The sequence below is a fragment of the Eubalaena glacialis genome, chromosome 2 (genome assembly GCF_028564815.1).
Source record: "Eubalaena glacialis isolate mEubGla1 chromosome 2, mEubGla1.1.hap2.+ XY, whole genome shotgun sequence".
NCBI lineage: Eukaryota > Metazoa > Chordata > Mammalia > Artiodactyla > Balaenidae > Eubalaena > Eubalaena glacialis.
The window spans coordinates 20,535,882-20,555,848 of NC_083717.1; the positions used below are offsets into that span (position 1 = coordinate 20,535,882).

General features: G+C 42.0%; 1 protein-coding gene across 3 annotated transcripts in view; it reads right to left on the minus strand.

Annotated features, from left to right (window-relative positions):
• DHTKD1 (dehydrogenase E1 and transketolase domain containing 1) overlaps positions 1-19,967 on the minus strand; it is a 51,260-nt gene that overhangs the window by 29,096 nt on the left and 2,197 nt on the right. The window contains exons 2-5 of one of the 3 annotated variants that reach the window (XM_061179404.1): positions 6,989-7,144; positions 5,395-5,606; positions 4,435-4,629; positions 206-460 (exon numbers count right to left, since the gene is read on the minus strand). In XM_061179404.1, coding sequence (XP_061035387.1) covers positions 206-460; positions 4,435-4,629; positions 5,395-5,606; positions 6,989-7,144 — 818 coding nt within the window. Of the gene's footprint in view, positions 1-190; positions 461-4,434; positions 4,630-5,394; positions 5,607-6,988; positions 7,145-19,967 lie in introns of all 3 variants that reach the window. The other 2 variants (XM_061179394.1, XM_061179412.1) reach the window with 2 other exon arrangements.

Genomic DNA, 19,967 nt, shown 5'->3' on the forward strand with positions numbered 1-19,967 from the left:
TCAGTTGCCTTGAGACTACACCTCACATCTGCTATTAATTTTTTAAAGAACCCCCAAAATCTTCTTTTCCCAAAAGTTCATCTCAGTTTCATCTGGAACATCTGCCATCTCCTGTCATAACTACCAACCTGGACATTCTTACTTCCTGGTCTTTCCAACCTCAGGCCTCACTTCCTGAAGCTACCAGTACCTGTAAGCAAATGACCTTGTCCCCAGGCTGAGCCGAACCGTCTGGAGAGTAGTCCCCATCCCGCCTGGACTGCTGTCTCCCGCGAGTCTTCCCAACAGCCACGGGGTTAACGGCTTCCAGGTGTGAGGGGTTGGGCAGCATTGTCACGTGGAGGGGATGGTGCGCGCCGAAGTCCAGGTCAACCGAGGACGTCAGGTGAGACAGGACATCGCCAGTGGCTGAGACATTTTCCGGAAATTCACTTAAGCCTCGCATTTTACGGAACATCAGCTATGCCGAATAAACGTACAAGAAAAAATGGGAAGAGGTGGTTCGTTTAAATCACACAATAGGGACTTCCCTGGTGGCACAGTGGTTAAGAATCCGCCTGCCAATGCAGGGGACACGGGTTCGAGCCCTGGTCTGGGAAGATCCCACATGCCGCAGAGCAACTAAGCCCGGGCGTCACAACTACTGAGCCTGCGCTCTAGAGCCCGTGAGCCACAATTAGTAAGCCCGTGTGCCACAATTACTGAGCCCGTGTGCCACAACTACTGAAGCCCATTCACCTAGAACCCGTGCTCCGCAACAAGAGAAGCCACTGCAGTGAGAAGCCCACGCACCGCAGTGAAGAGTAGCCCCCCCTCGCCGCAACTAGAGGAAGCCCACAGGCAGCAACGAAGACCCAACGCAGCCAAAAATTAAATAAATAAATAAATAAATAAAGATAAGCACACACTTGTAACTGCTCGAATGCACAGAACTATCTGGAGATGTTCAGTCATATGAAGTTCCAACACTTTCAGAAGAGTCTAGCCTGATGCAGATGGTAAGATACCTCTGCCTTGCAATAAGCAAAATATTTTTTCTTAAATGCACCTGTTAGTATGTATTTTCCAAAAGAATTTGTATTATTCTTGTTAAAGGTAGAGAGGAAAATACGAATTTAATCCCATTTAGTCAGGGGATGACATACACTGCTTAGCGTAAGTGGCATCTTAAAAACTATATTGTCCAATTCTCAAAGGACTTCTCTGCATACATTCTATCACCTTATCTTCACAGTCTTCTATGACATGGATGTTACTACCCATTTTAAAAATGAACAAGCTAAAAAACTAAAAAACAGAGTTGCTAGAGTTGCCATATGATCCATACATCCAGAGAAAACTCTAATTCAAAAAGGTACACGCACCCCAACGTTCATTGCAGCCCTATTTACGATAGCCAGTATACAGAAGCAACCTAAGCGTCCATTGACAGATGAATGGATAAAGAACATATGGTGTGTGTGCACACACACACACTGGAATATTACTCAGCCATAAAAAAGAACAAAATAATGCCATTTGCAGCAACATGGATGGACCTAGAGATTACCATACTAAGTGAAATGTCAGACAGAAAAAGACAAATATCATATGATATCACATGTGTGGAATCTAAAAAAATGATACAGGAATTCCCTGGCAGTCCAGTCATTAGGACTCTGCTCTTTCACTGCCAAGGGCCCAGGTTCAGTCCCTGTGAACTAAGATCCTGCAAGCCACGCAGCGCCGCCAAAAAAAAAAAAGAAAAGGAAAAAAAATGATACAAATGAACTTACTTACAAAACAGAAACAGACTCAGAGAGGTAGAAAACAATCTTATGGTTACCAAAGGGGAAGGGGAGGGATAAATTAGGAGGTTGAGATTTAAAAAAAAAAAAAATGAATGAGCAAGAGAAATTAACTAGATGGTTTAAAGGTCCTCGGCTACAAATCTGGGTCTCAAACCAAGGTATTTACCAAAAACAGCATGTTATTCTCTACTGGCCAAATGGTTTGAATGACCCAAAAGCTTCTCCAGTTCACAAAAGCTTCTTATTGCCCTATCTGCAAATAAGAGCATACAAACTCACACAGTATAGGGATGGATGTGTTTCTCACAAATATGATCATTGATAATCATTTCTGTGTCTTTCAGTAATTGTTTTGTCTGGGATATTTTAGGAATGCAATTTTTGGTTTAAGAACTTCTGCAGGGGAATTCCCTGGCGGCCCAGTGGTTAGGACTCTGCGCTTTCACTGCCGAGGGCGCAGATTCCACCCCTGGTCAGGGAACTAAGATCCCGCAAGCCGCATGGAGCGGGCCAAAAAAAAAAAGAGAGAATTTCTGCAGGTATCTAAGCACATGTCTCCATCTGTCCATTACTTTATTCTGTCGTATTCTACCTTTTCTAAGGTGTCTTTTCAAAGCTGGTTATCAGTCTCTTAGCATCAAAAACACTGAGGTATGAATAATAAAGGTAAAGCTTGGCCCCTAGACATGACATCACATATATTTTTTTCATTAAAAAATATTTTTAGAATTCAGGTATAGTTGATTTACAATATTATATAAATTTCAGGTGTACAACATAGCGATTCAAAATTTTTAGAGATTATACTCTGTTTATAGTTATTATAAAATATTGGCTATATTCTCTGTGTTGTACAATATATCCTTGTAGCTTATTTATTTTTTACAAAGTAGTTTGTATCTCTCAATCCCCTACCCCTATACTGCCTTCCCCCCTTCCCTCTCCCCACTGGTAACCACTAGTTTGTTCTCTTAGTGAGTCTGTTTCTTTTTTGTTATAGTCATTAGTTTGTTTTATTTTTTAGATTCCACGTATAAGTGACAACATACAGTATTTATCTTTGTGTGGCTTATTTCACTGAGCACAATACCCTGCAAGTCCATCCATGTTGTTTCAAATGGCAAATTTTCATTCTTTTTATGGCTGAGTAGTATTCCATTGTGTGTGTGTGTGTGTGTGTGAGTGTAGGGGGGTGTGTGTGTGTGTACCACATCTTCTTTATCCATTCATCTGTTGATGGACACTTAGGCTGCTTCTGTATCTTGGCTATTGTAAATAATACTGCTATGAACATTGGGGTGCATATATCTTTTCAAATTAGTGTTTTCATTTTCTTCAGATATATACCCAGGAATGGAATTTCTGGGTCATATGGTGGTTCTATTTCTAGTTTTTTGAGGAACCTCCATACTGTTTTCCACAGTGGCTGCACAAATTTACATTCCCACCAACAGCATACTAGGGTCCCCATGTGTTTTTTCTAATATTCTCAAGGATAACACATCCTTCCATAGGCTCCGTTAACTCCATCTAACTTTGAAAGGTCCTTTAACGTTTATAATTATTTTTAATCTCCTGGCCAAGAACAGTAATGAGGTTTATCCACGTGTAATGGTTACAACCTTATCAGACATTGAGTCTCTCTGATGCTCCCTGACATCGAATCTTCCGTCCTGACCCTCAAGTCTTTCGAGACTTACAGAGCAGCTGAGTTGGACAGAACAGGAACACCAAGATCCAATAACCTATAAAACCACTCACTTAGAGGGGTCTCTTGAGATAACAATGTGTTATTAGTTTCATACAATCTATTAACTATAAACTGCAAACAAGTGGATGGTAAAAATGACTTTTTTGTAAGGTAAAATTGTATCAAATTGCACAGATCTTTGTGTTTGTTTGAATGATTTTTATGAAATAGGGAAAGCATGCTTCGAAAAACAGAATTTATCTGTTTGCATCATCCGTAGGAAACAAACTAATTTTTAACTTCCCTGAGTGAAGAACCTCTGTAAGTTGATACAGAAAATCAACCTAAATGCCAGGTCCAGGGACTTCACTGGTGGTCCAGTGGTTGAGACTCCGTGCTTCCACAGCAGGGGCCGCGGGTTCGATCCCTGGTTGGGGAACTAAGATCCCACATTCCACGTGGCACAGCCAAAAGAATAAACAAACAAAAGGAAAAAGAACAGGGCCATCCAACAGCAACAGGTTTCATCAATTAACTAAGCTGAAGTAAGTCAGAAAGAGAAAAACAAATATCGTGTATTAACACATATATGTGGAATCTAGAAAAACAGTACAGATGAACCAGTTTGCAAGGCAGAAATAGAGACACAGATGTAGAGAACAAACATATGGACACCAAGGGGGGAAAGTGGCGGGGGGCAGGGGGGAATGAATTGAGAGACTGGGATTGACATATATACACTACTATGTATAAAATAGATAACTGATAAGAACCTGCTGTATAAAAATAAACAAATAAAATAAAATTCAAATCAAAAAAAAAAATTAACTAAGCTGTCTCCTGGACAAATGGCTCATATGCTTAGTCGGTTTTCTAAAAGCAGATATTACCGTTGGTTTTATTCTTTTACAGTCAATTGTACATGAATAGTGGAAAACATAGAAAGTCTTTTACCTCTGGAGGGAACTGCAGAAGGCCTGTCAATAAGTTCAGCCTCCCTCTATGTGGCATCCCAATAATGACATCCGTTACCCCGCTGTAGGCCGCCATTTTCAGCAGCTCGTAGAAAAAGCCCATCATGCTTTCAGCTCCTTCGCCTCCGTATCGCTTCACCGTGGCAAACTTGGTGGCCAAAAAGTGGTCAAGTTCCTATGGAACACCACGTCAGATGCATTAGTTACAGGACAGCCAACTACTTGGGTCAAAGTCAAACACGTTTAAGAAGACCCCACACTACTTCAAGCAGCTGCAACAGGGTTCCTTCACTACAGACCGCAGAGATGCACAGAAGTCACCCGGAGCCAGGCAGGAAAGCCCTGCCGAGGACACCAGACAGCAGCAGGGACGCAGAGAAAACAACCTGAGTGGTAGAAGAACTCACCCCAACGGGAATCCCCTCAGAATGCCGGGCCTTTCCCATGACTTGAGTTTTAGTACAGAGCTCTACAGTAGCATTTCATCTGGGCTGCAAACTAGCCAACCACCCACATTATTGGGAACAGGTTTCTTGTCATCTTGATAGGCCCAAGTCCTGATCACAGCCCTGACAGACAGTCAATCCCATTAATCTGTATTGAGAGCCTCTTCCACATACAGTTCCTTTTTTTTCTATCACTTCAGGTAATAAAAAGAGAAATAAGATCTTAAGGGTTTTGCAGGCTTCTATAGAGGGAATAGACAAATGCATAAAACATACTGACTCTGAGAAGAACCAATAGTTCTGTTGTTTGGCGATCTACTTTTTTCTACGTAGAATAAAGTGGTATGTGTTACACTGCCCCTTGTGTTGAGGCCATGGGGTAAGTGGGGCTACATTCAGAGAGTTCATGTCTTAACTCCCTCTCTTCAATATTTATATGTCTTTGTAGAAAATGAGTTGACCTATTTCTTTGATATTAGCTGCTACTTTTATACCTGAGATTCTAGCATTAGTTTTGACAGATGTTTTCGCTCTTCTGTGGTAAATGCCTCCTTTTTCAGTTCCTCAAACCGCTTGGCAAACCATTCTTTCTCCTCCTGGCTCTGAAGTTGGGAGGTTTCAATAGAAATCTGCCCACAGTAGATCTGGTTGAGATAGGCTACAACTTCCTCGAGAGAGGCCTCCTCCTTCCCCATGTTCAGTAATCCTACGAAATGGAATCAAAGGGATCGTTTTAAAGAATAATCAACCATGTAACTAATTATAGAACATACCAAGATCCTTATTTGAATTCAGAGCATTTCATTCCAAGTAACTTGGGTTATCTAGATTTTTCTAAAGGCAAAACTAAAAATATGATCAAAGGCCATAAGGTACTAAAAGGAGAGGGAATAAAAATCTTTCTTCTCTCGAACAGAACCATGATGCATTATGCCAAATTTTGATTCTATAGTCATTTCTAACTAAATTGTGAACCTACCTTTCATCTGCTTTATAGCTACAAGTCACATGTACTACCTTTATCTGAAATATCTATCTACCAAAACGTTCAAGTCTTATTAATATCTATAAAGCAATGCCTATTATTGCACAGTTGGTCTTAATGTGAATTAATATTGATAGCAATGCAACATTCTGAGGTAAAAGGAAATCTCCCTGAATCTTAGCCAGAGAAAAGAAAGGTTTGTAGTATGTGATTGGCCCAGCACCAAATCAATTATCAGTCATTTGCCTAAGCCTACAATATGACTTTAACAAACCAACATTTTCTTTATATCGTGTATGGTTTCTTACAATAAACGTTAATCTTTGACATTGATTGAGCAAAGCTGTGATGAACATGGGAGTGCAGATATCTCTTTAAGATAGTGATTTCAATTCCTTTAGATTTATACCCAGACATGGAATTGCTGGATCATATGGTAGTTCTACTTTTAATTTTTTGAGGATCCTCCATACTGTTTTCCATAGTGGCTGCACCAACTTGCATTCCTACCAACAGTGCACAAGAGTTCCCTTTTCTCTACATCCTCGCCGACACTTGTATCTTTGGGTTTGTTTTTTTTTTAATTGAAGTATAGTTGATTTACAATGCTGTGTTAATTTCTGCTGTACAGCAAAGTGATTCAGTTATACATATATATACATTCTTTTTCATTTTCTTTTCCATTATGGTTTATCACAGGATATTGAATATAGTTCCCTGTGCTTGACAGTAGGACCGTGTTGTTTATCCATCTTTGGGGTTTTTTTTGACAATAGCCATTGTAACAGGTGTGAGGTGATAGCTCATTGTGGTTTTGATTTGCATTTCCCTGATGCTTAGTGATGCTGAGCACCTTTTCATGTACCCTTTGGCCGTTGTATATATGATTTGAATACAGAGGAAACGGGCCCTATCAGAAGGCCATTCTAGAACCCCAACACTGCTCCTCCCAGACAGTGTTCGAATGTGCCCCTCACTGTCTCCTCACACCCGTGGAAGCCTCAGCTCCAGCAGGCATGTGGGTCCTTCAAGAACAGAGAAAGGAGCCCCACCTCACTGGCAGTTAACTGTCACGTGGATAGTCCATTGTTGATGGGCTTTACCTGCGGTATTAAAGGGTCCCTGCAGGGTCTGCACGAGGGCTTGGATTTCAGGCACGTTCTCCTGCAGGGCTTGGCCAGTGAAGAGGGGGTTGATTTTGGCAGCTTTATGGCCATGCTCACAATACACCGTCACCAACCTGGCAAGGCCATGGTCCACTAATTCAGGGGGAAAAAACAATAGAACAATATAGTTTAGGAAATGCCCACAAGCTGCAAAATCAGTTTTTCAAAGAAGCCTCTGTGGCCTTGGACAGTTTTCAACACATGGCTCCTACCCACCACAGCTGCCAGTGGTTTTCAGGATTAAAGACTAACAGACTCCAGGAAAACACACTTATTTCCTTAAATTTATCTCCTGAGAACGAAAGTCACTGAAAAATACAGAAAGGAAACAGAACTATAAGTGCACATTTGTGAAACTAATTATGCACGAGGATAGATATTAAAAGGAAACACCCCAAATTGAAAATAACTGTTAAAATGCTGAGATTATGGATAATTATAGTCCTCTTAATTATTATTTGAGATTTTTTATATCGTACATTAGAAATACAGACAATTTGAACTACAAAATCAATGTTACATTTCCTTCCTTATTTTATTTCTTTTTTTAATAAATTTATTTATTTTATTTTTGGCTGTGTTGGGTCTTTGTTGCTGCACACGGGCTTTCTCTAGCTGCGGTGAGCGGGGGCTACTCTTCGTTGCGGTGCGCGGGCTTCTCATTGCGGTGGCTTCTCTTGTTGCGGAGCACGGGCTCTAGGCGCGTGGGCTTCAGTAGTTGTGTTAGGCGGGCTCAGTAGTTGTGGCTCGCGGGTTCTAAAGCGCAGGCTCAGTAGTTGTGGCGCACGGGCTTAGTTGCTCTGCGGCATGTGGGAACTTCCCGGAACAGGGATGGAACCCGTGTCCCCTACATTGGCAGGCGGATTCTTAACCACTGCGCTACCAGGGAAGTCCCATCCTTCCTTATTTCTTTTTTTTTTTTTTAAGGTTTGCTGGGTTTTTTTGTTTTTTTTTTTTAATTAATTTATTTATGGTTGTGTTGAGTCTTCGTTTCTGTGCGAGGGCTTTCTCTAGTTGCGGCAAGCGGGGGCCACTCTTCATCGCGGTGCGCGGGCCTCTCACTATCGCGGCCTCTCTTGTTGAGGAGCCCAGGCTCCAGACGCGCAGGCTCAGTAATTATGGCTCACGGGCCCAGCTGCTCCGCGGCATGTGGGATCTTCCCAGACCAGGGCTCGAACCCGTGTGCCCTGCATTGGCAGGCAGACTCTCAACCACTGCGCCACCAGGGAAGCCCCTTCCTTATTTCTTAAAGACCCCAGGTACATACACTCATGAAATCGTACGCTAGGAAAAGACCTTAGAAATTATCTTGTTACTCATATAATGAAAAAAATTTTTTAATCCCCGTTGTACAGCCTTAAATGAGTAATTCCCCAGTCTCTACTCAAGGGGGAATCATTATCTTTTAATGAATCCAATTCTATCTTAGATGATTTTATATTGAGCCAGAAGCTGCTTTTCTTCCCTTTCCCACATGAAAGTCCTTCTAAAATTTGGAAGAAAATCCTTCAAGCCCACAATCGATTAACCTTCAGTTCATCAAGGTGGTCTTATACAAATCAAGCACGAATCTCTGAAGATGAGCAAATCCACTATGAAGGGCACACATTTTCTGAACATTACAGAAATTTGCATTTTTATTTTCAGAACCCAAAGAAAATTGTTAGCATATTTTGAAATACTTAATGACCATTTTATGAACATGTGTTGCCATACAATGATTTCAGAGCTACATGTTTATGTGCTGGGGTTTGTATTCAGGGTACTGCACAGTGTACCTCTTGTCACAGGCTTAGAGGAAAGAACGGAGGTGTGTTGAACATGCATTCAATATTCACACGAATATGTAGGATGTGTTGGCACAAATCCAGCAGTTAAGAGGATCCACACTATGTCTAATAAACTCATCAAACAATCCCAGTAAATGAACTGATTTCAAGCTGGAGGAGTCATATATAATTTTGCTATAGTCTCTATTCTGGTTATGAAGTAGGACACCTTCATATTTCTGGCTAAAATACACACAGATATATCTGTCTAAAGCATTGTCCCTGTTGGCCACTCCTCTTTAAAAACAGTTGCTTCCCTGGGCTCTCTGGCATTGCAAGATCCTGGGTTTCCTCCTAACTCGCTGGCTACTCAACCTCCACCACTTTTCCTGGGCGAGAAGCGGGTTAGGGGATCCTCCTCTTTGTCCACCTCTAAACTATTGGTTCTCCCCAGGTCTGCCCAGGGTCTTCTTCTCAATCTACTTTCTCTCTAGGTGATCTCATCCATGACTTCCAATATCATCTGCAAAACTACATCCTTAGTGGGGTAAGTCCAATGGTAAATATATAGGGTTATCATCACCATTCTCACCACAATCTACTAGCCCTCTTTTTTTTAATGCTTTATCTTTATTTTTTTAAAGTTTTGGCCATGCCACGCAGCACGTGGGATCTTAGTTCCCTGACCGGGGATTGAACCTACGCCCCCTGCATTAGAAACACAGAGTCTTAACCACTGGACCATCAGGGAAGTCCTCTACTAGCCCTCTTTTGAAAACATTCTCTTTAGTGAACCACATCAGCTCAGGGATCACTGCTTCAATTTCTAACTGAAATTTCTAACTGAAAAGCCAAGGTTTTAATGATACTCTAGAACACTGACGGGGGAGTTGGCACAAAAGGATGCTGCTCACCCCAAAGAACATGTGGCACCTACTATTCTGGAAGAGCCAGAGAGAGAGGACTATTCCCCTCCCATCTTGGGGCACATCCTCCATCCGTCCTGACCATCTATTTTCTCTCAGACCCTCATTTCACTGCTCTGGTTTCTTCTACCAGACCCAGTCCCATATCTCTTCCCTCTCTGTCTCCCAGATCCTTCCATTATGACCTCTGGAATTCTGTTCCATGCTTAACAGATCTCCCTACCTTCTTCACCTCTTCCCTAAACATTGCTTATACTCCTGTTGTCACGGGAATCTGCTTTCCCCTGAGGACACCAGTGGAAGGTGAAGTTACTCATCACCCACACACACATCCCTCCAGTACTGAAGGTGGAGTCAATGCCTCCTCATTCCTCACTGACGTTTCCCTGTAGCTAGTCCTCTAACTCTCTACAAACCCCCAGTCCTCTGAGAGACATGCCACGGTGTTGATAACTAATCCCCACTGGCCAAAAGTCATCACAAGATAATGCTGTAGGAGAATGCTTACTGGAAAAGCGTCAGTTTGTTTAGATGAAAAAAGACTAAAGACACTATATATAGCATAAGGCTGATTTTTGTTAAAATGTGTGTATAATATATATTTCATTATATAGTATATCTAGCATATTAGTATCTATATACTTCATATATGTCTCTGCATTTGCATGTATATATTCCACATATATAAAGGAAATAGACCAAAAACTTAGTGATGATCCTATGTCAAAATTCCTAATTTTGGGACTTCCCTGGTGGCGCAGTGGTTAAAAATCCACCTGCCAATGCAGGGGACACGGGTTCGAGCCCTGGTCTCGGAAGATCCCACATGCCGCAGAGCAACTAAGCCCGTGCGCCACAACTACTGAGCCTGTGCTCTAGAGCCCTCAAGCCACAACTACTGAAGCCCTTGAGCCTAGAGCCCATATTCCGCAGCAAGAGAAGCCACCGCAATGAGAAGCCCGTGCACCACAACAAAGAGTAGCCCCGGCTCGCTGCAGCTAGAGAGAAAGCCCAGGCACAGCAATGCAGACCCAACGCAGCCAAAAAAAAAAAAAAAACTTCCCGATTTTTTTCTTGCTTACCATAGTTTCTAAGTTTTCTGTAATGAACATGTCCAGTAGAGCTCTTTATTTATTTATTTTTTTGGCCACGCCATGAGGCTTATGGGATCCTAGTTCCCGACCAGGAATCAAACCCAGGCCCAAGGCAGTGAAAGCACCGAGTCCTAATCTCTGGACCTCCAGGAAATTCCCAGAGCTCTTTAAATTGTATCCATTTAACTGACTTAAATACACCCTGAAAGCTTTTGATGATCAGATTCTCTCCACTGCCCTCACCAGTTGACTATATGCTTGTAAGAGTAAATTATATTTGTTCCTAAGGCTGTTGCTATGGGGAAAAGTAAACATTAGGGGAGACATTATAAAAATCTAGGAGATTCCGCATTCAGATTGCTTTCATAAGTGCTCTTCACTTTAAAGATGTGCATATACAAAACCAAAAATAAACATACTTGAGTTAAAATACGTAAAGCATCTCTCATTTCGTTATGATAATCCTTGATTTAATGACTTTTTGTTAAATTAACTGACCAAGTTTCAGTGTCAAATGCGTTGGATAAAATTGCTTCAGCTGGATTACTTTGGTAGCAAATAATGAAATTAAAAGATTTAAATGGATGAGATCACAGCAATAGAATACATATCTTCTTCACAAAAAACCTCCCTGTTACTGTATAAATCAAAGGATTACTGTAAGAGAAAAATGAATCCCTTCACCTGAGGCATAACACTGACCAAATGACTCAGTGCTCACGATATCTATGAAAGTTCAGAGGGATTTAATTGGATGTTTAAATTCCTAAGAAGCCAGAGAGAATAGGGCAAACGACAGTAGCAGATATATACGCTCTTCTTTCAAATAAAATGGAAAATACTGGAGGCGTGCTTCTGGCTCAGGAGAATGGCACATAGTAGATGCTCAAGAGATATTTGTTATTACTTGAATGAATGAAGTCCTGAAATTCACTGTATTGTAATGGCATCACAGAACCCTCCTGATCAAAGGTTTCCAGAGCCCTCAAACATGCCGTATGAGGGCTGCAGTGGACCCCTCCTGATCACTTTGGGTCCTTCTCTTCTGAGAACTGCACCCTCCCATCCCAGAGGGTGGGTTCCAGGGCCATGTCGCTATTGCTCCACTTTGCCTCCCAAAGAGTCAATGGATTCCAAAGACACCTGAGTCAAGGTGGGTCAGATTCAATCTTCCCAGAATTTGAGGCTTGGAATTAAGAGATATGAGAAGAGTGAGCGTGAGACTGCTATCCTTAGAAAAGCCTGCTTGCAAGGTTTATGCTCTTGGTTGCTGCCTGGGAACGTGAATTTCAGGAATGGCCTCACCTGTCCCTAACTGATAAGGGTGATTCACTGTGCCTCGACTGTTTGGGAGAACAAGGTAGTTTAGGCTGAACACCTGTTTCCCTTCTGGGAGTCTGGGATTTTGGCACATGCAGAGGGCGCTTATATGAACCTCTCCCAATAAAAACCCTGGGTGCCGAGTCTCTAATAGGATTCCCTGCGCAGGAACATTGCACATATGTTGCTGTGTTTCTTGAAGAGGAGTGCATTCCGTGTGATCCCTCATGGGAGAAAGCAGAAGGAAGCCTGCACAAAGGGCCCTCCAGACTCTTCCTGTGCCTTTTCCATTATGGTCCAGCTGTGCGTCCTTACCACATCACTGCAATAAACCTTAGCCATGAGTACAACTATAGACTGAGTGCCATGAGTCCCTTCTGGAGAATCTCTAAATGTGGGGTGGTCTTGAGAACCCCCAACACACATTATGGGTGACACAGGAGCTAAGTACCTTAACAGCTGTGCCTTATGGGGTCACACACAGCCTCTGCCAATATTCCCAGAGTTGGCTTTGGTTCACTCCCTTCTTGATTACTTGAAACGTTTTTCAGCTCTAGAAGATACCCTTGTACCCTTCAAATAAAGTCCCCTCTTTGCTTAAGATAGCCAGAGTTGGTTTCTGCTGCTTGTGACCAAAAGAACCTTAGCTAAAACAAGAGTAAAAAAACATTATGAGGGACTTCCCTGGCAGTCCAGTGGTTAAGACTCTGTGCTTACAATGCAGGGGGTGCGGGTTCAATCCCTGGTCAGGGAACTAAGATCCCACGTGCTGTGCAGCCAAAACAAACAAACAAATAAAAAACATTATGATAGGGATATCTACATCACTTTATTCTCTGCTGTAAGCAAACACGGTGGGGGCACTGGATCGTGTTGAATAGTATTTTATTTTCAGAAAGAAATGTGTTCATATTAACCAGCATAAAGTACACTGACAGATAACCTGAACTAAACTTGGTACTTCAACTGGAAGTCAATACAGTTCTCTTTCAACATCTGGTCATAAACAGCCTCCCCCCAAAATATGTAGATCCAATCCACAGTCTCTTTGCATTCCAGTCAGCATATGCTTAGAGCAAGTGGGAACATTGGCTATCTATAAAAACACTGAAGACTCCAAGAAAGAGAGCTCCATAATTGGAGTCCCATAAGCCCTATTTTTTTTTTTTTTTTTTTGGCCGCACCGTGCGGCATGTGGGATCTTAGTTCCCTGACCAGGGATCGAAACCACGTCCCTTGCAATGGAAGCGTGGAGTCTTAACCACTGGACCGCCAGGGAAGTCCCCTCTTAAGCCCTATTAAAATGAAGCGGGGACTTCCCTGGTGGCACAGTGGTTAAGAATCCAACTGCCAATGCAGGGGACATGGGTTCGATCCCTGGTCCTGGAAGATCCCACATGCCGAGGAACAACTAAGCCCGTGCTCCCCAATTACTGAGCCTGCGCTCTAGAGCCCGCGAGCCACAACTACTGAGCCTGCACACCACAGCTACTGAAGCCCGCGCGCCCTAGAGCTCGTGCTCCGCAACAAGAGAAACCACTGCAATGAGAAGCCCTCACGCTGCAACTAGAGAAAGCCCACGCACAGCAACGAAGACCCAACGCAGCCAAATACATAAATAAATAAATAAACAACAGAAATTTATAGAAAAAAAAAATGAGACAGCTGCCACCGGCTTCAACTTAGGAACTTCATAGATAACCATATCAAAAGGCAAGACTTGGTACCAGAATACTATTATTATTAATTCTGTACAACAAACTCATACCTAGGCCATGCAGCTGAGTTCATTTTACATCCTATCTTCTCTTCCCATCTCAAACATGATATCTTTATAAGCTAAATTTATTTTGCCAGATAGTTCTTTCTTGCAAAAAACCAAACTTTAAATAGAAACCTTGCTCTGGTCCTTTCCTTTTTTTTTGAGATTCCTTTCTTAAATCATTGCCGAGATAGGTAAGCAACAGTCACAGATTGATAATAAATGATAGTGACCATTTATTGATTACTAACTTGTGCTACACATTGTTGGATTTTTCACATACGTCATCTTATCTAATCCTTGTAACAGCTCTGAAATAGGTGCCCTTATCTGCAGAAGAGTTAACTGAGGCCCAAACACGTTAAGTGACTTGCAGAAGGTGACACTGGCAATGAAGAAGCTGGAATTTGAACTATTTGTACTCAAGTGTGCTTGATTTTAATCCAGTGTTTTATCCACTATACCATAACAAAAATTGAAAAGGAAAGTCCAGGGCCTACAGCAAACAGGATGAGATAACTAGAAGTCATTGAAACATTTAAAAAATCATCTAGGGCTTCCCTGGTGGCGCAGTGGTTGAGAATCTGCCTGCCAATGCAGGGGACATGGGTTGGAGCCCTGGTCTGGGAAGATCCCACATGCCGCGGAGCGACTAGGCCCGTGAGCCACAGTTGCTGAGCCTGCACCTGGAGCCTGTGCTCCTCAACAAGAGAGGCCGCGATAGTGAGAGGCCCGCACACCGCGATGAAGAGTGGCCCCCACTTGCCGCAACTAGAGAAAGCCCTCGCACAGAAACGAAGACCCAACACAGCCATAAAAATAAAAAATAAAAAATAAATCATCTAAATTTTTTTGAAAATCTCTAATGCAATAAGATTTTCCCCAACTGTTTTTCCTATACCTCCAGTAAAGGCTCCTATTATTTCTTTTCTCTTCTTTTTTTTTTTTTTTTTGTCCACGCCACGCTGCTTGTGAGATCTTAGTTCCCGGACCCAGGACCGAACCCAGGCCCCAGCAGTGAAAGTGCCGAGTCCTAACAACTGGACTGCTAGGGAATTCCCAAGGCTCCTATTATTTCTAATATGCAACATACCTGCAACCTCACTTCAACTACTAAAGCTGATCGCCAAGATCAGTAACCACTAAACACTGTTTGGAATCTTACAGCTCCCATCTCCTAATGGTCTCTAAATTCTGCCATTTTTTAATAACCCAAATCCTTCATAATGAAATTTATGCCTATGAATCACTGGTCCTAAGCTGTTGCATTTCTATATACTAACAACGAACTATCAGAAAGAGCAATTAAGGAAACAACCCCATTTAGTGTCATACCAAAAAGAATAAAATACCTAGGAATAAATCTACCTAAGGAGGTAAAAGACATATACTCAGAAAAGTATAAGACACTGATGAAAGAAATGGAAGATGACACAAACAGATGGAAAGATATACCATGGCCTTGGACTGGAAGAATTAATATTGTTAAAATGACCATACTTCCCAAGACAATCTACAGATTCAGTGCAATTCCTATCAAAATACCAATGGCTTTTTTCACAGAACTAGAACAAATAATTCTAAAATGTATATGGAAACCCACCTCCATTTTAAATTAGGATTATTGATAAATAAATTCAAGTTTACTTGGAAGTTGAGGTATACAGAGGTTAAAGTACAAGCTGTTTTACTAATAGCCAGCTACAAAGGACACTCATCACAGGTCAAATTTTAACTAGTGAAACCGCTGCCATCCAAAAAGGTTACTACAAGCAAATCCAATATCTCTTCAAAGCCTTACTACAGTGAAAATCTTAGTAAATGAGGTAGTCATCCTATGCAGGCATTGATATTTGGCCAAGATAAACATATTAAGAAAGAAGGCTGATGAAGGTCAAAGAGGAGGAGGGAGGCACCATAACTTTGACCATACGTCCTCCCATTTCTCTATGTCACCTTGGATGCGGGAGGATGCCTTGTGTCCATTTTCAGTAGGGTTTGTCCTTTGATTCATTTTGCCAATACCAAAAGTTAATGTACATGATCCATCCCACTAACTCAGTCATTCCTCTCAACAAAGATGGTACCTTTTAGGACAACTGGTAGGCATTATGAAAAAGACTAAAGCCGGGACTTAGCTGGCAGTCCAGTGCTTCAGACTCTGTGCTCCCAATGCAGTGGGCACCTCCCAGTGCAGGGGACATGGGTTTGATCCTTGGTCAGGGAACTAAGATCCTGCATGCTGCACAGTGAGGCCAAAAAAAAAAAAGACTAAAGCCAATTAAACTGTGTCCTTGGCCTCATCAGCCTCCTATAATTAATAGAACAGACCATAAGCACACAGTTAAACAGAATTTAAGGAAAAACCCAATGAATCTTAATTGTCTTCATCAGCAAAAAAAAAGTTATTCCTTCTTCTAGAACATGGTAATACAGTATATTACCCTATATATAAAGTGCTTCTTTTCTTAGTTCTCAGTGTTATGGTTGTACGTGCAAAATTCAAATGTACTAAATGTCACAAAGAAATTGCATATACAGAATGCTATTTCCACTTCTTAGTAGGAATCATTCATTTAATAAGTATTTAGTTAAGTGTAGAGCTGAAAGGAATATAAGACAAGGTCTTTACTAGGCAGGATCTTACAACGTAAATGAGAAGATGATCTCTGCACAAAACTGCACACAATTAGAAAAAGTTTAATACAGTCCAAGGGGTGGGCCCCATACTGAGAGTTAAGGGAATTCAGATTAGGATAGCCTGGAGTTGTCTGGAAAGATGTCACGGAGGACTTGGGAATGGATCTGGACTGTGGAGAGTGAGTAAGAAGTGGAAAGGCACAGAGTGAAGAAGAGATTTGGAAAGTGGGGGAATTTATGTTGGAAAGAGGTAAGAAAGAAGGCAGAACAGGTCAAGAAACATGAAAGGCATTGAGTAGCAACCTAAAGAACCTGGATTTTATTTTGAGAGGCAAAGTAGAGCCTCTGGAGACCTGAGTAAGAAAGTGACTCAGTTAAACCAATGTTTTAGAAAGACTGGACTAAGCTGGAAGGGAACTAGGCTGTAAATTATAATACCAGCTAGGCTAGCAGTTTTACCTCTTTGAAGTCATGGATCTCTTTGAGAATGTGATGAAAGCTATGGGCCCTCGGCGTAGAAACAGACACACACACAGAGTTGTGCAAAGTACACAGACCCCCTGAAACCTTCTCATAGGGATCCATGGACCCAGGTTAAGAACCCTTGAATTCAACATTTTTTTTTGGTAGCAGGCCAGAATTAAACACCTAGACTAGGATCCTAGTTAGTGAAAATATGAAGAAAGCAAGGCTTTGAGAAATAGAGTGCTCAAAATGTGACAGGAAGTACAAGGTGAAAAAGTTGCTTGCCCCAGATTTTTAAAGTACATCTGTAGCAGAGACTATTATAACTCCCAACATCCATTTTCCCTTCTCTTTTATGGTAACAGATAATTGAGTATATGACCACCCAGAATAAGGATACCCTTTCCAGCCTTCCCTGCAGCCAGGGTGGCCATATGACTATGTTCTGGCCAATGAGAGGACAGTAGAAGTGATGTTGCAACTTCTGGGTCTTACCCTTAAAGGGATGGTGTTCTCTTCCCCTCCCCCTTTTCCTCCCTCTTGCTGGCCAGTATGTGGCTATAGTGGTGAGCTATCCTGGACCAGCGTTGAAAGCAACACCCGCAGGGTGGCGAAGAAACAACGTAGAAGAAACTTGAACCCCTACAGCTTTGCAGAGCAGAGCTGTCATACCAGCTCAGACTTCTACTTACTTTATTCAACCCACTGTTATTCCAGGTCTCTGGCACAGCCCCTGAACACATCCTATCCAATATTGAATTTGCTACCGGAGGTGGGTTGCTGCCATAACAGAACCTAAAATGTATATGACACTGGCTTAGCAGTCAGGTGGTGGGTACCAAGGACCCAGGTATTTCAGACTAGAAAGCTGAAGCAGTGTTATGTTATCTGACAAAACATTTGGTAAAACTGTCACTTGCGATATCTTGAAAGGCAGGCTGCATGCCCATGGAGCCTGTAGCTCAGTAGTCTGTGTTCATTGTTTTTTGTCACTTTCAGGAAAGCCCCAGAAGAAAGGTGAGGTCAAGGAGCTAGTTCATCAGCAAGAAGAGATGGAGGGAAATTCACTCCACTACTGGGAGGTTTTCTCCATCTGTGGCCTCAGTACCTAGAGGGCAGACCCAGCCAAGGTTTGAAAGGTAGAAGCAATTAGTAAAGGTAGTTCTGAAGAGGCTGTCTTAGCCGGAGATAGGAGAAAAGATGAAACCCCTTTTTAAGTACCATCTAGTAAGCATTATCTGTTAGACGATGAAAGCCAGCTGAGCCTTTAATATCACACAAAGGGTTTTGCCTTCTCACTACAGCATATTAGTTGAGATGGTCTCAAAATAAACACCATTAAATTTAGGGAGTCGAATGGGTAGAAGCAGTAAATAAAAGACCAGGGTTTTCAGGCTTAAAAACTAGGCCCGGATGAGCTCTTTGACTGTGGTCAACTTCCTCATGGAATGACTAGAAGCAAAAAGCCAAAAAGCAAAAAGCCAAAAGACTGCAGTCCTAGGAAGTTTATTTAAGAAACTGAACTGCTGGGCTTCCCTGGTGGCACAGTGGTTAAGAATCCGCCTGCCAATGCAGGGGACACGGGTTCGAGCCCTGGTCCGGGAAGATCCCACATGCCGTGGAGCAACTAAGCCCGTGCGCCACAACTACTGAGCCTGCGCTCTAGAGCCCGTGAGCCACAACTACCGAAGCCCGTGTGCCGAGAGCCTGTGCTCCACAACAAGAGAAGGCACCGCAATGAGAAGACCACGTACCACAACGAAGAGTAGCTCCCGCTCACCGGAACTAGAGAAAGTCCACGCGCAGCAATGAAGACCCAATGTAGCCAAAAATAAATAAATAGAATAAATAAATTTAAAAAAAACCTGAACTGCCAAAGAAATCCCAACTCCAAATCTTAAAAAATGGTACAACTGAACTTATTTACAAAACAGAAATAGAGTCACAGATGTAGAAAACAAACCTAGGGTTAACAAGGGGGAAATGGCGGGGGGGAGGATAAATTGGGAGATTGGGACTGACATCTATACACTACTATATATAAAATAGATAACTAATAAGAACCTGCTGTACAGCACAGGGAACTCTACTCAATACTCTGTAGTGACCTATATGGGAAAAGAATCTAAAAAAGAGTGGATATATGTATATGTATAACTGATTCACTTTGCTGTACAGCAGAAAGTAACACAACATTGCAAATCAACTATACTCCACTAAAAATTAATTTTAAAAATAAAAAATAAAAATAAATAAAATAAAAAACTGAACTGCCAAAGAAATCCCAACTCTCGCCAGAAAAAAAAAAAATCTGTAATTGATGACTACCTAAAGTAACTCTCAGGTTCCTAACTTTATCAAAATAAAGTGGACCATGAAAGGTGTGCAGCCCCCAAGGAGGGCACACTCCCCAATGCCCTCAGAAGATACAGGTTAAAGAAGAACCCATAAGGCAAGACCAGGGGAAGGGATGGGGCAGAGTTGAGGGGCCAGATAATCTAGTGAACTTACCACTCAGCCACATCAAGGGGCTTTATCATTCCTACCCAATAGGACTTGATAACTGGTCTGAACCAGTGGCTGCTATAGATTCCTCATTCTTTCCTTTTGTGGATGGGAGTTTCCTTTGTACATCGAATGTGTATATATTCAGGATGGATGGCAGTTCATAAAATTCCAGACTCCAAGGAGCCACAGCCAGACCTGCTGGAGAGGACTGCACATTCTCCAAAGATAATGGACTTTGAGCTGGATTCAGGAATTGAATGGAGGAGGGAGGAAGTGAGTACATTCTATGTGTGGGAAGAAAAGCTTAGGATATTTGAATGGCCAAAGGGGCCGAGTGCAGTGATTACTAATTATTTTCCAACATCTATTTTCCTCTTCTCTCTCAAAATAATTTTTAGCTGGAAGGTAGCCACCCTGAATAAAGACTATGCT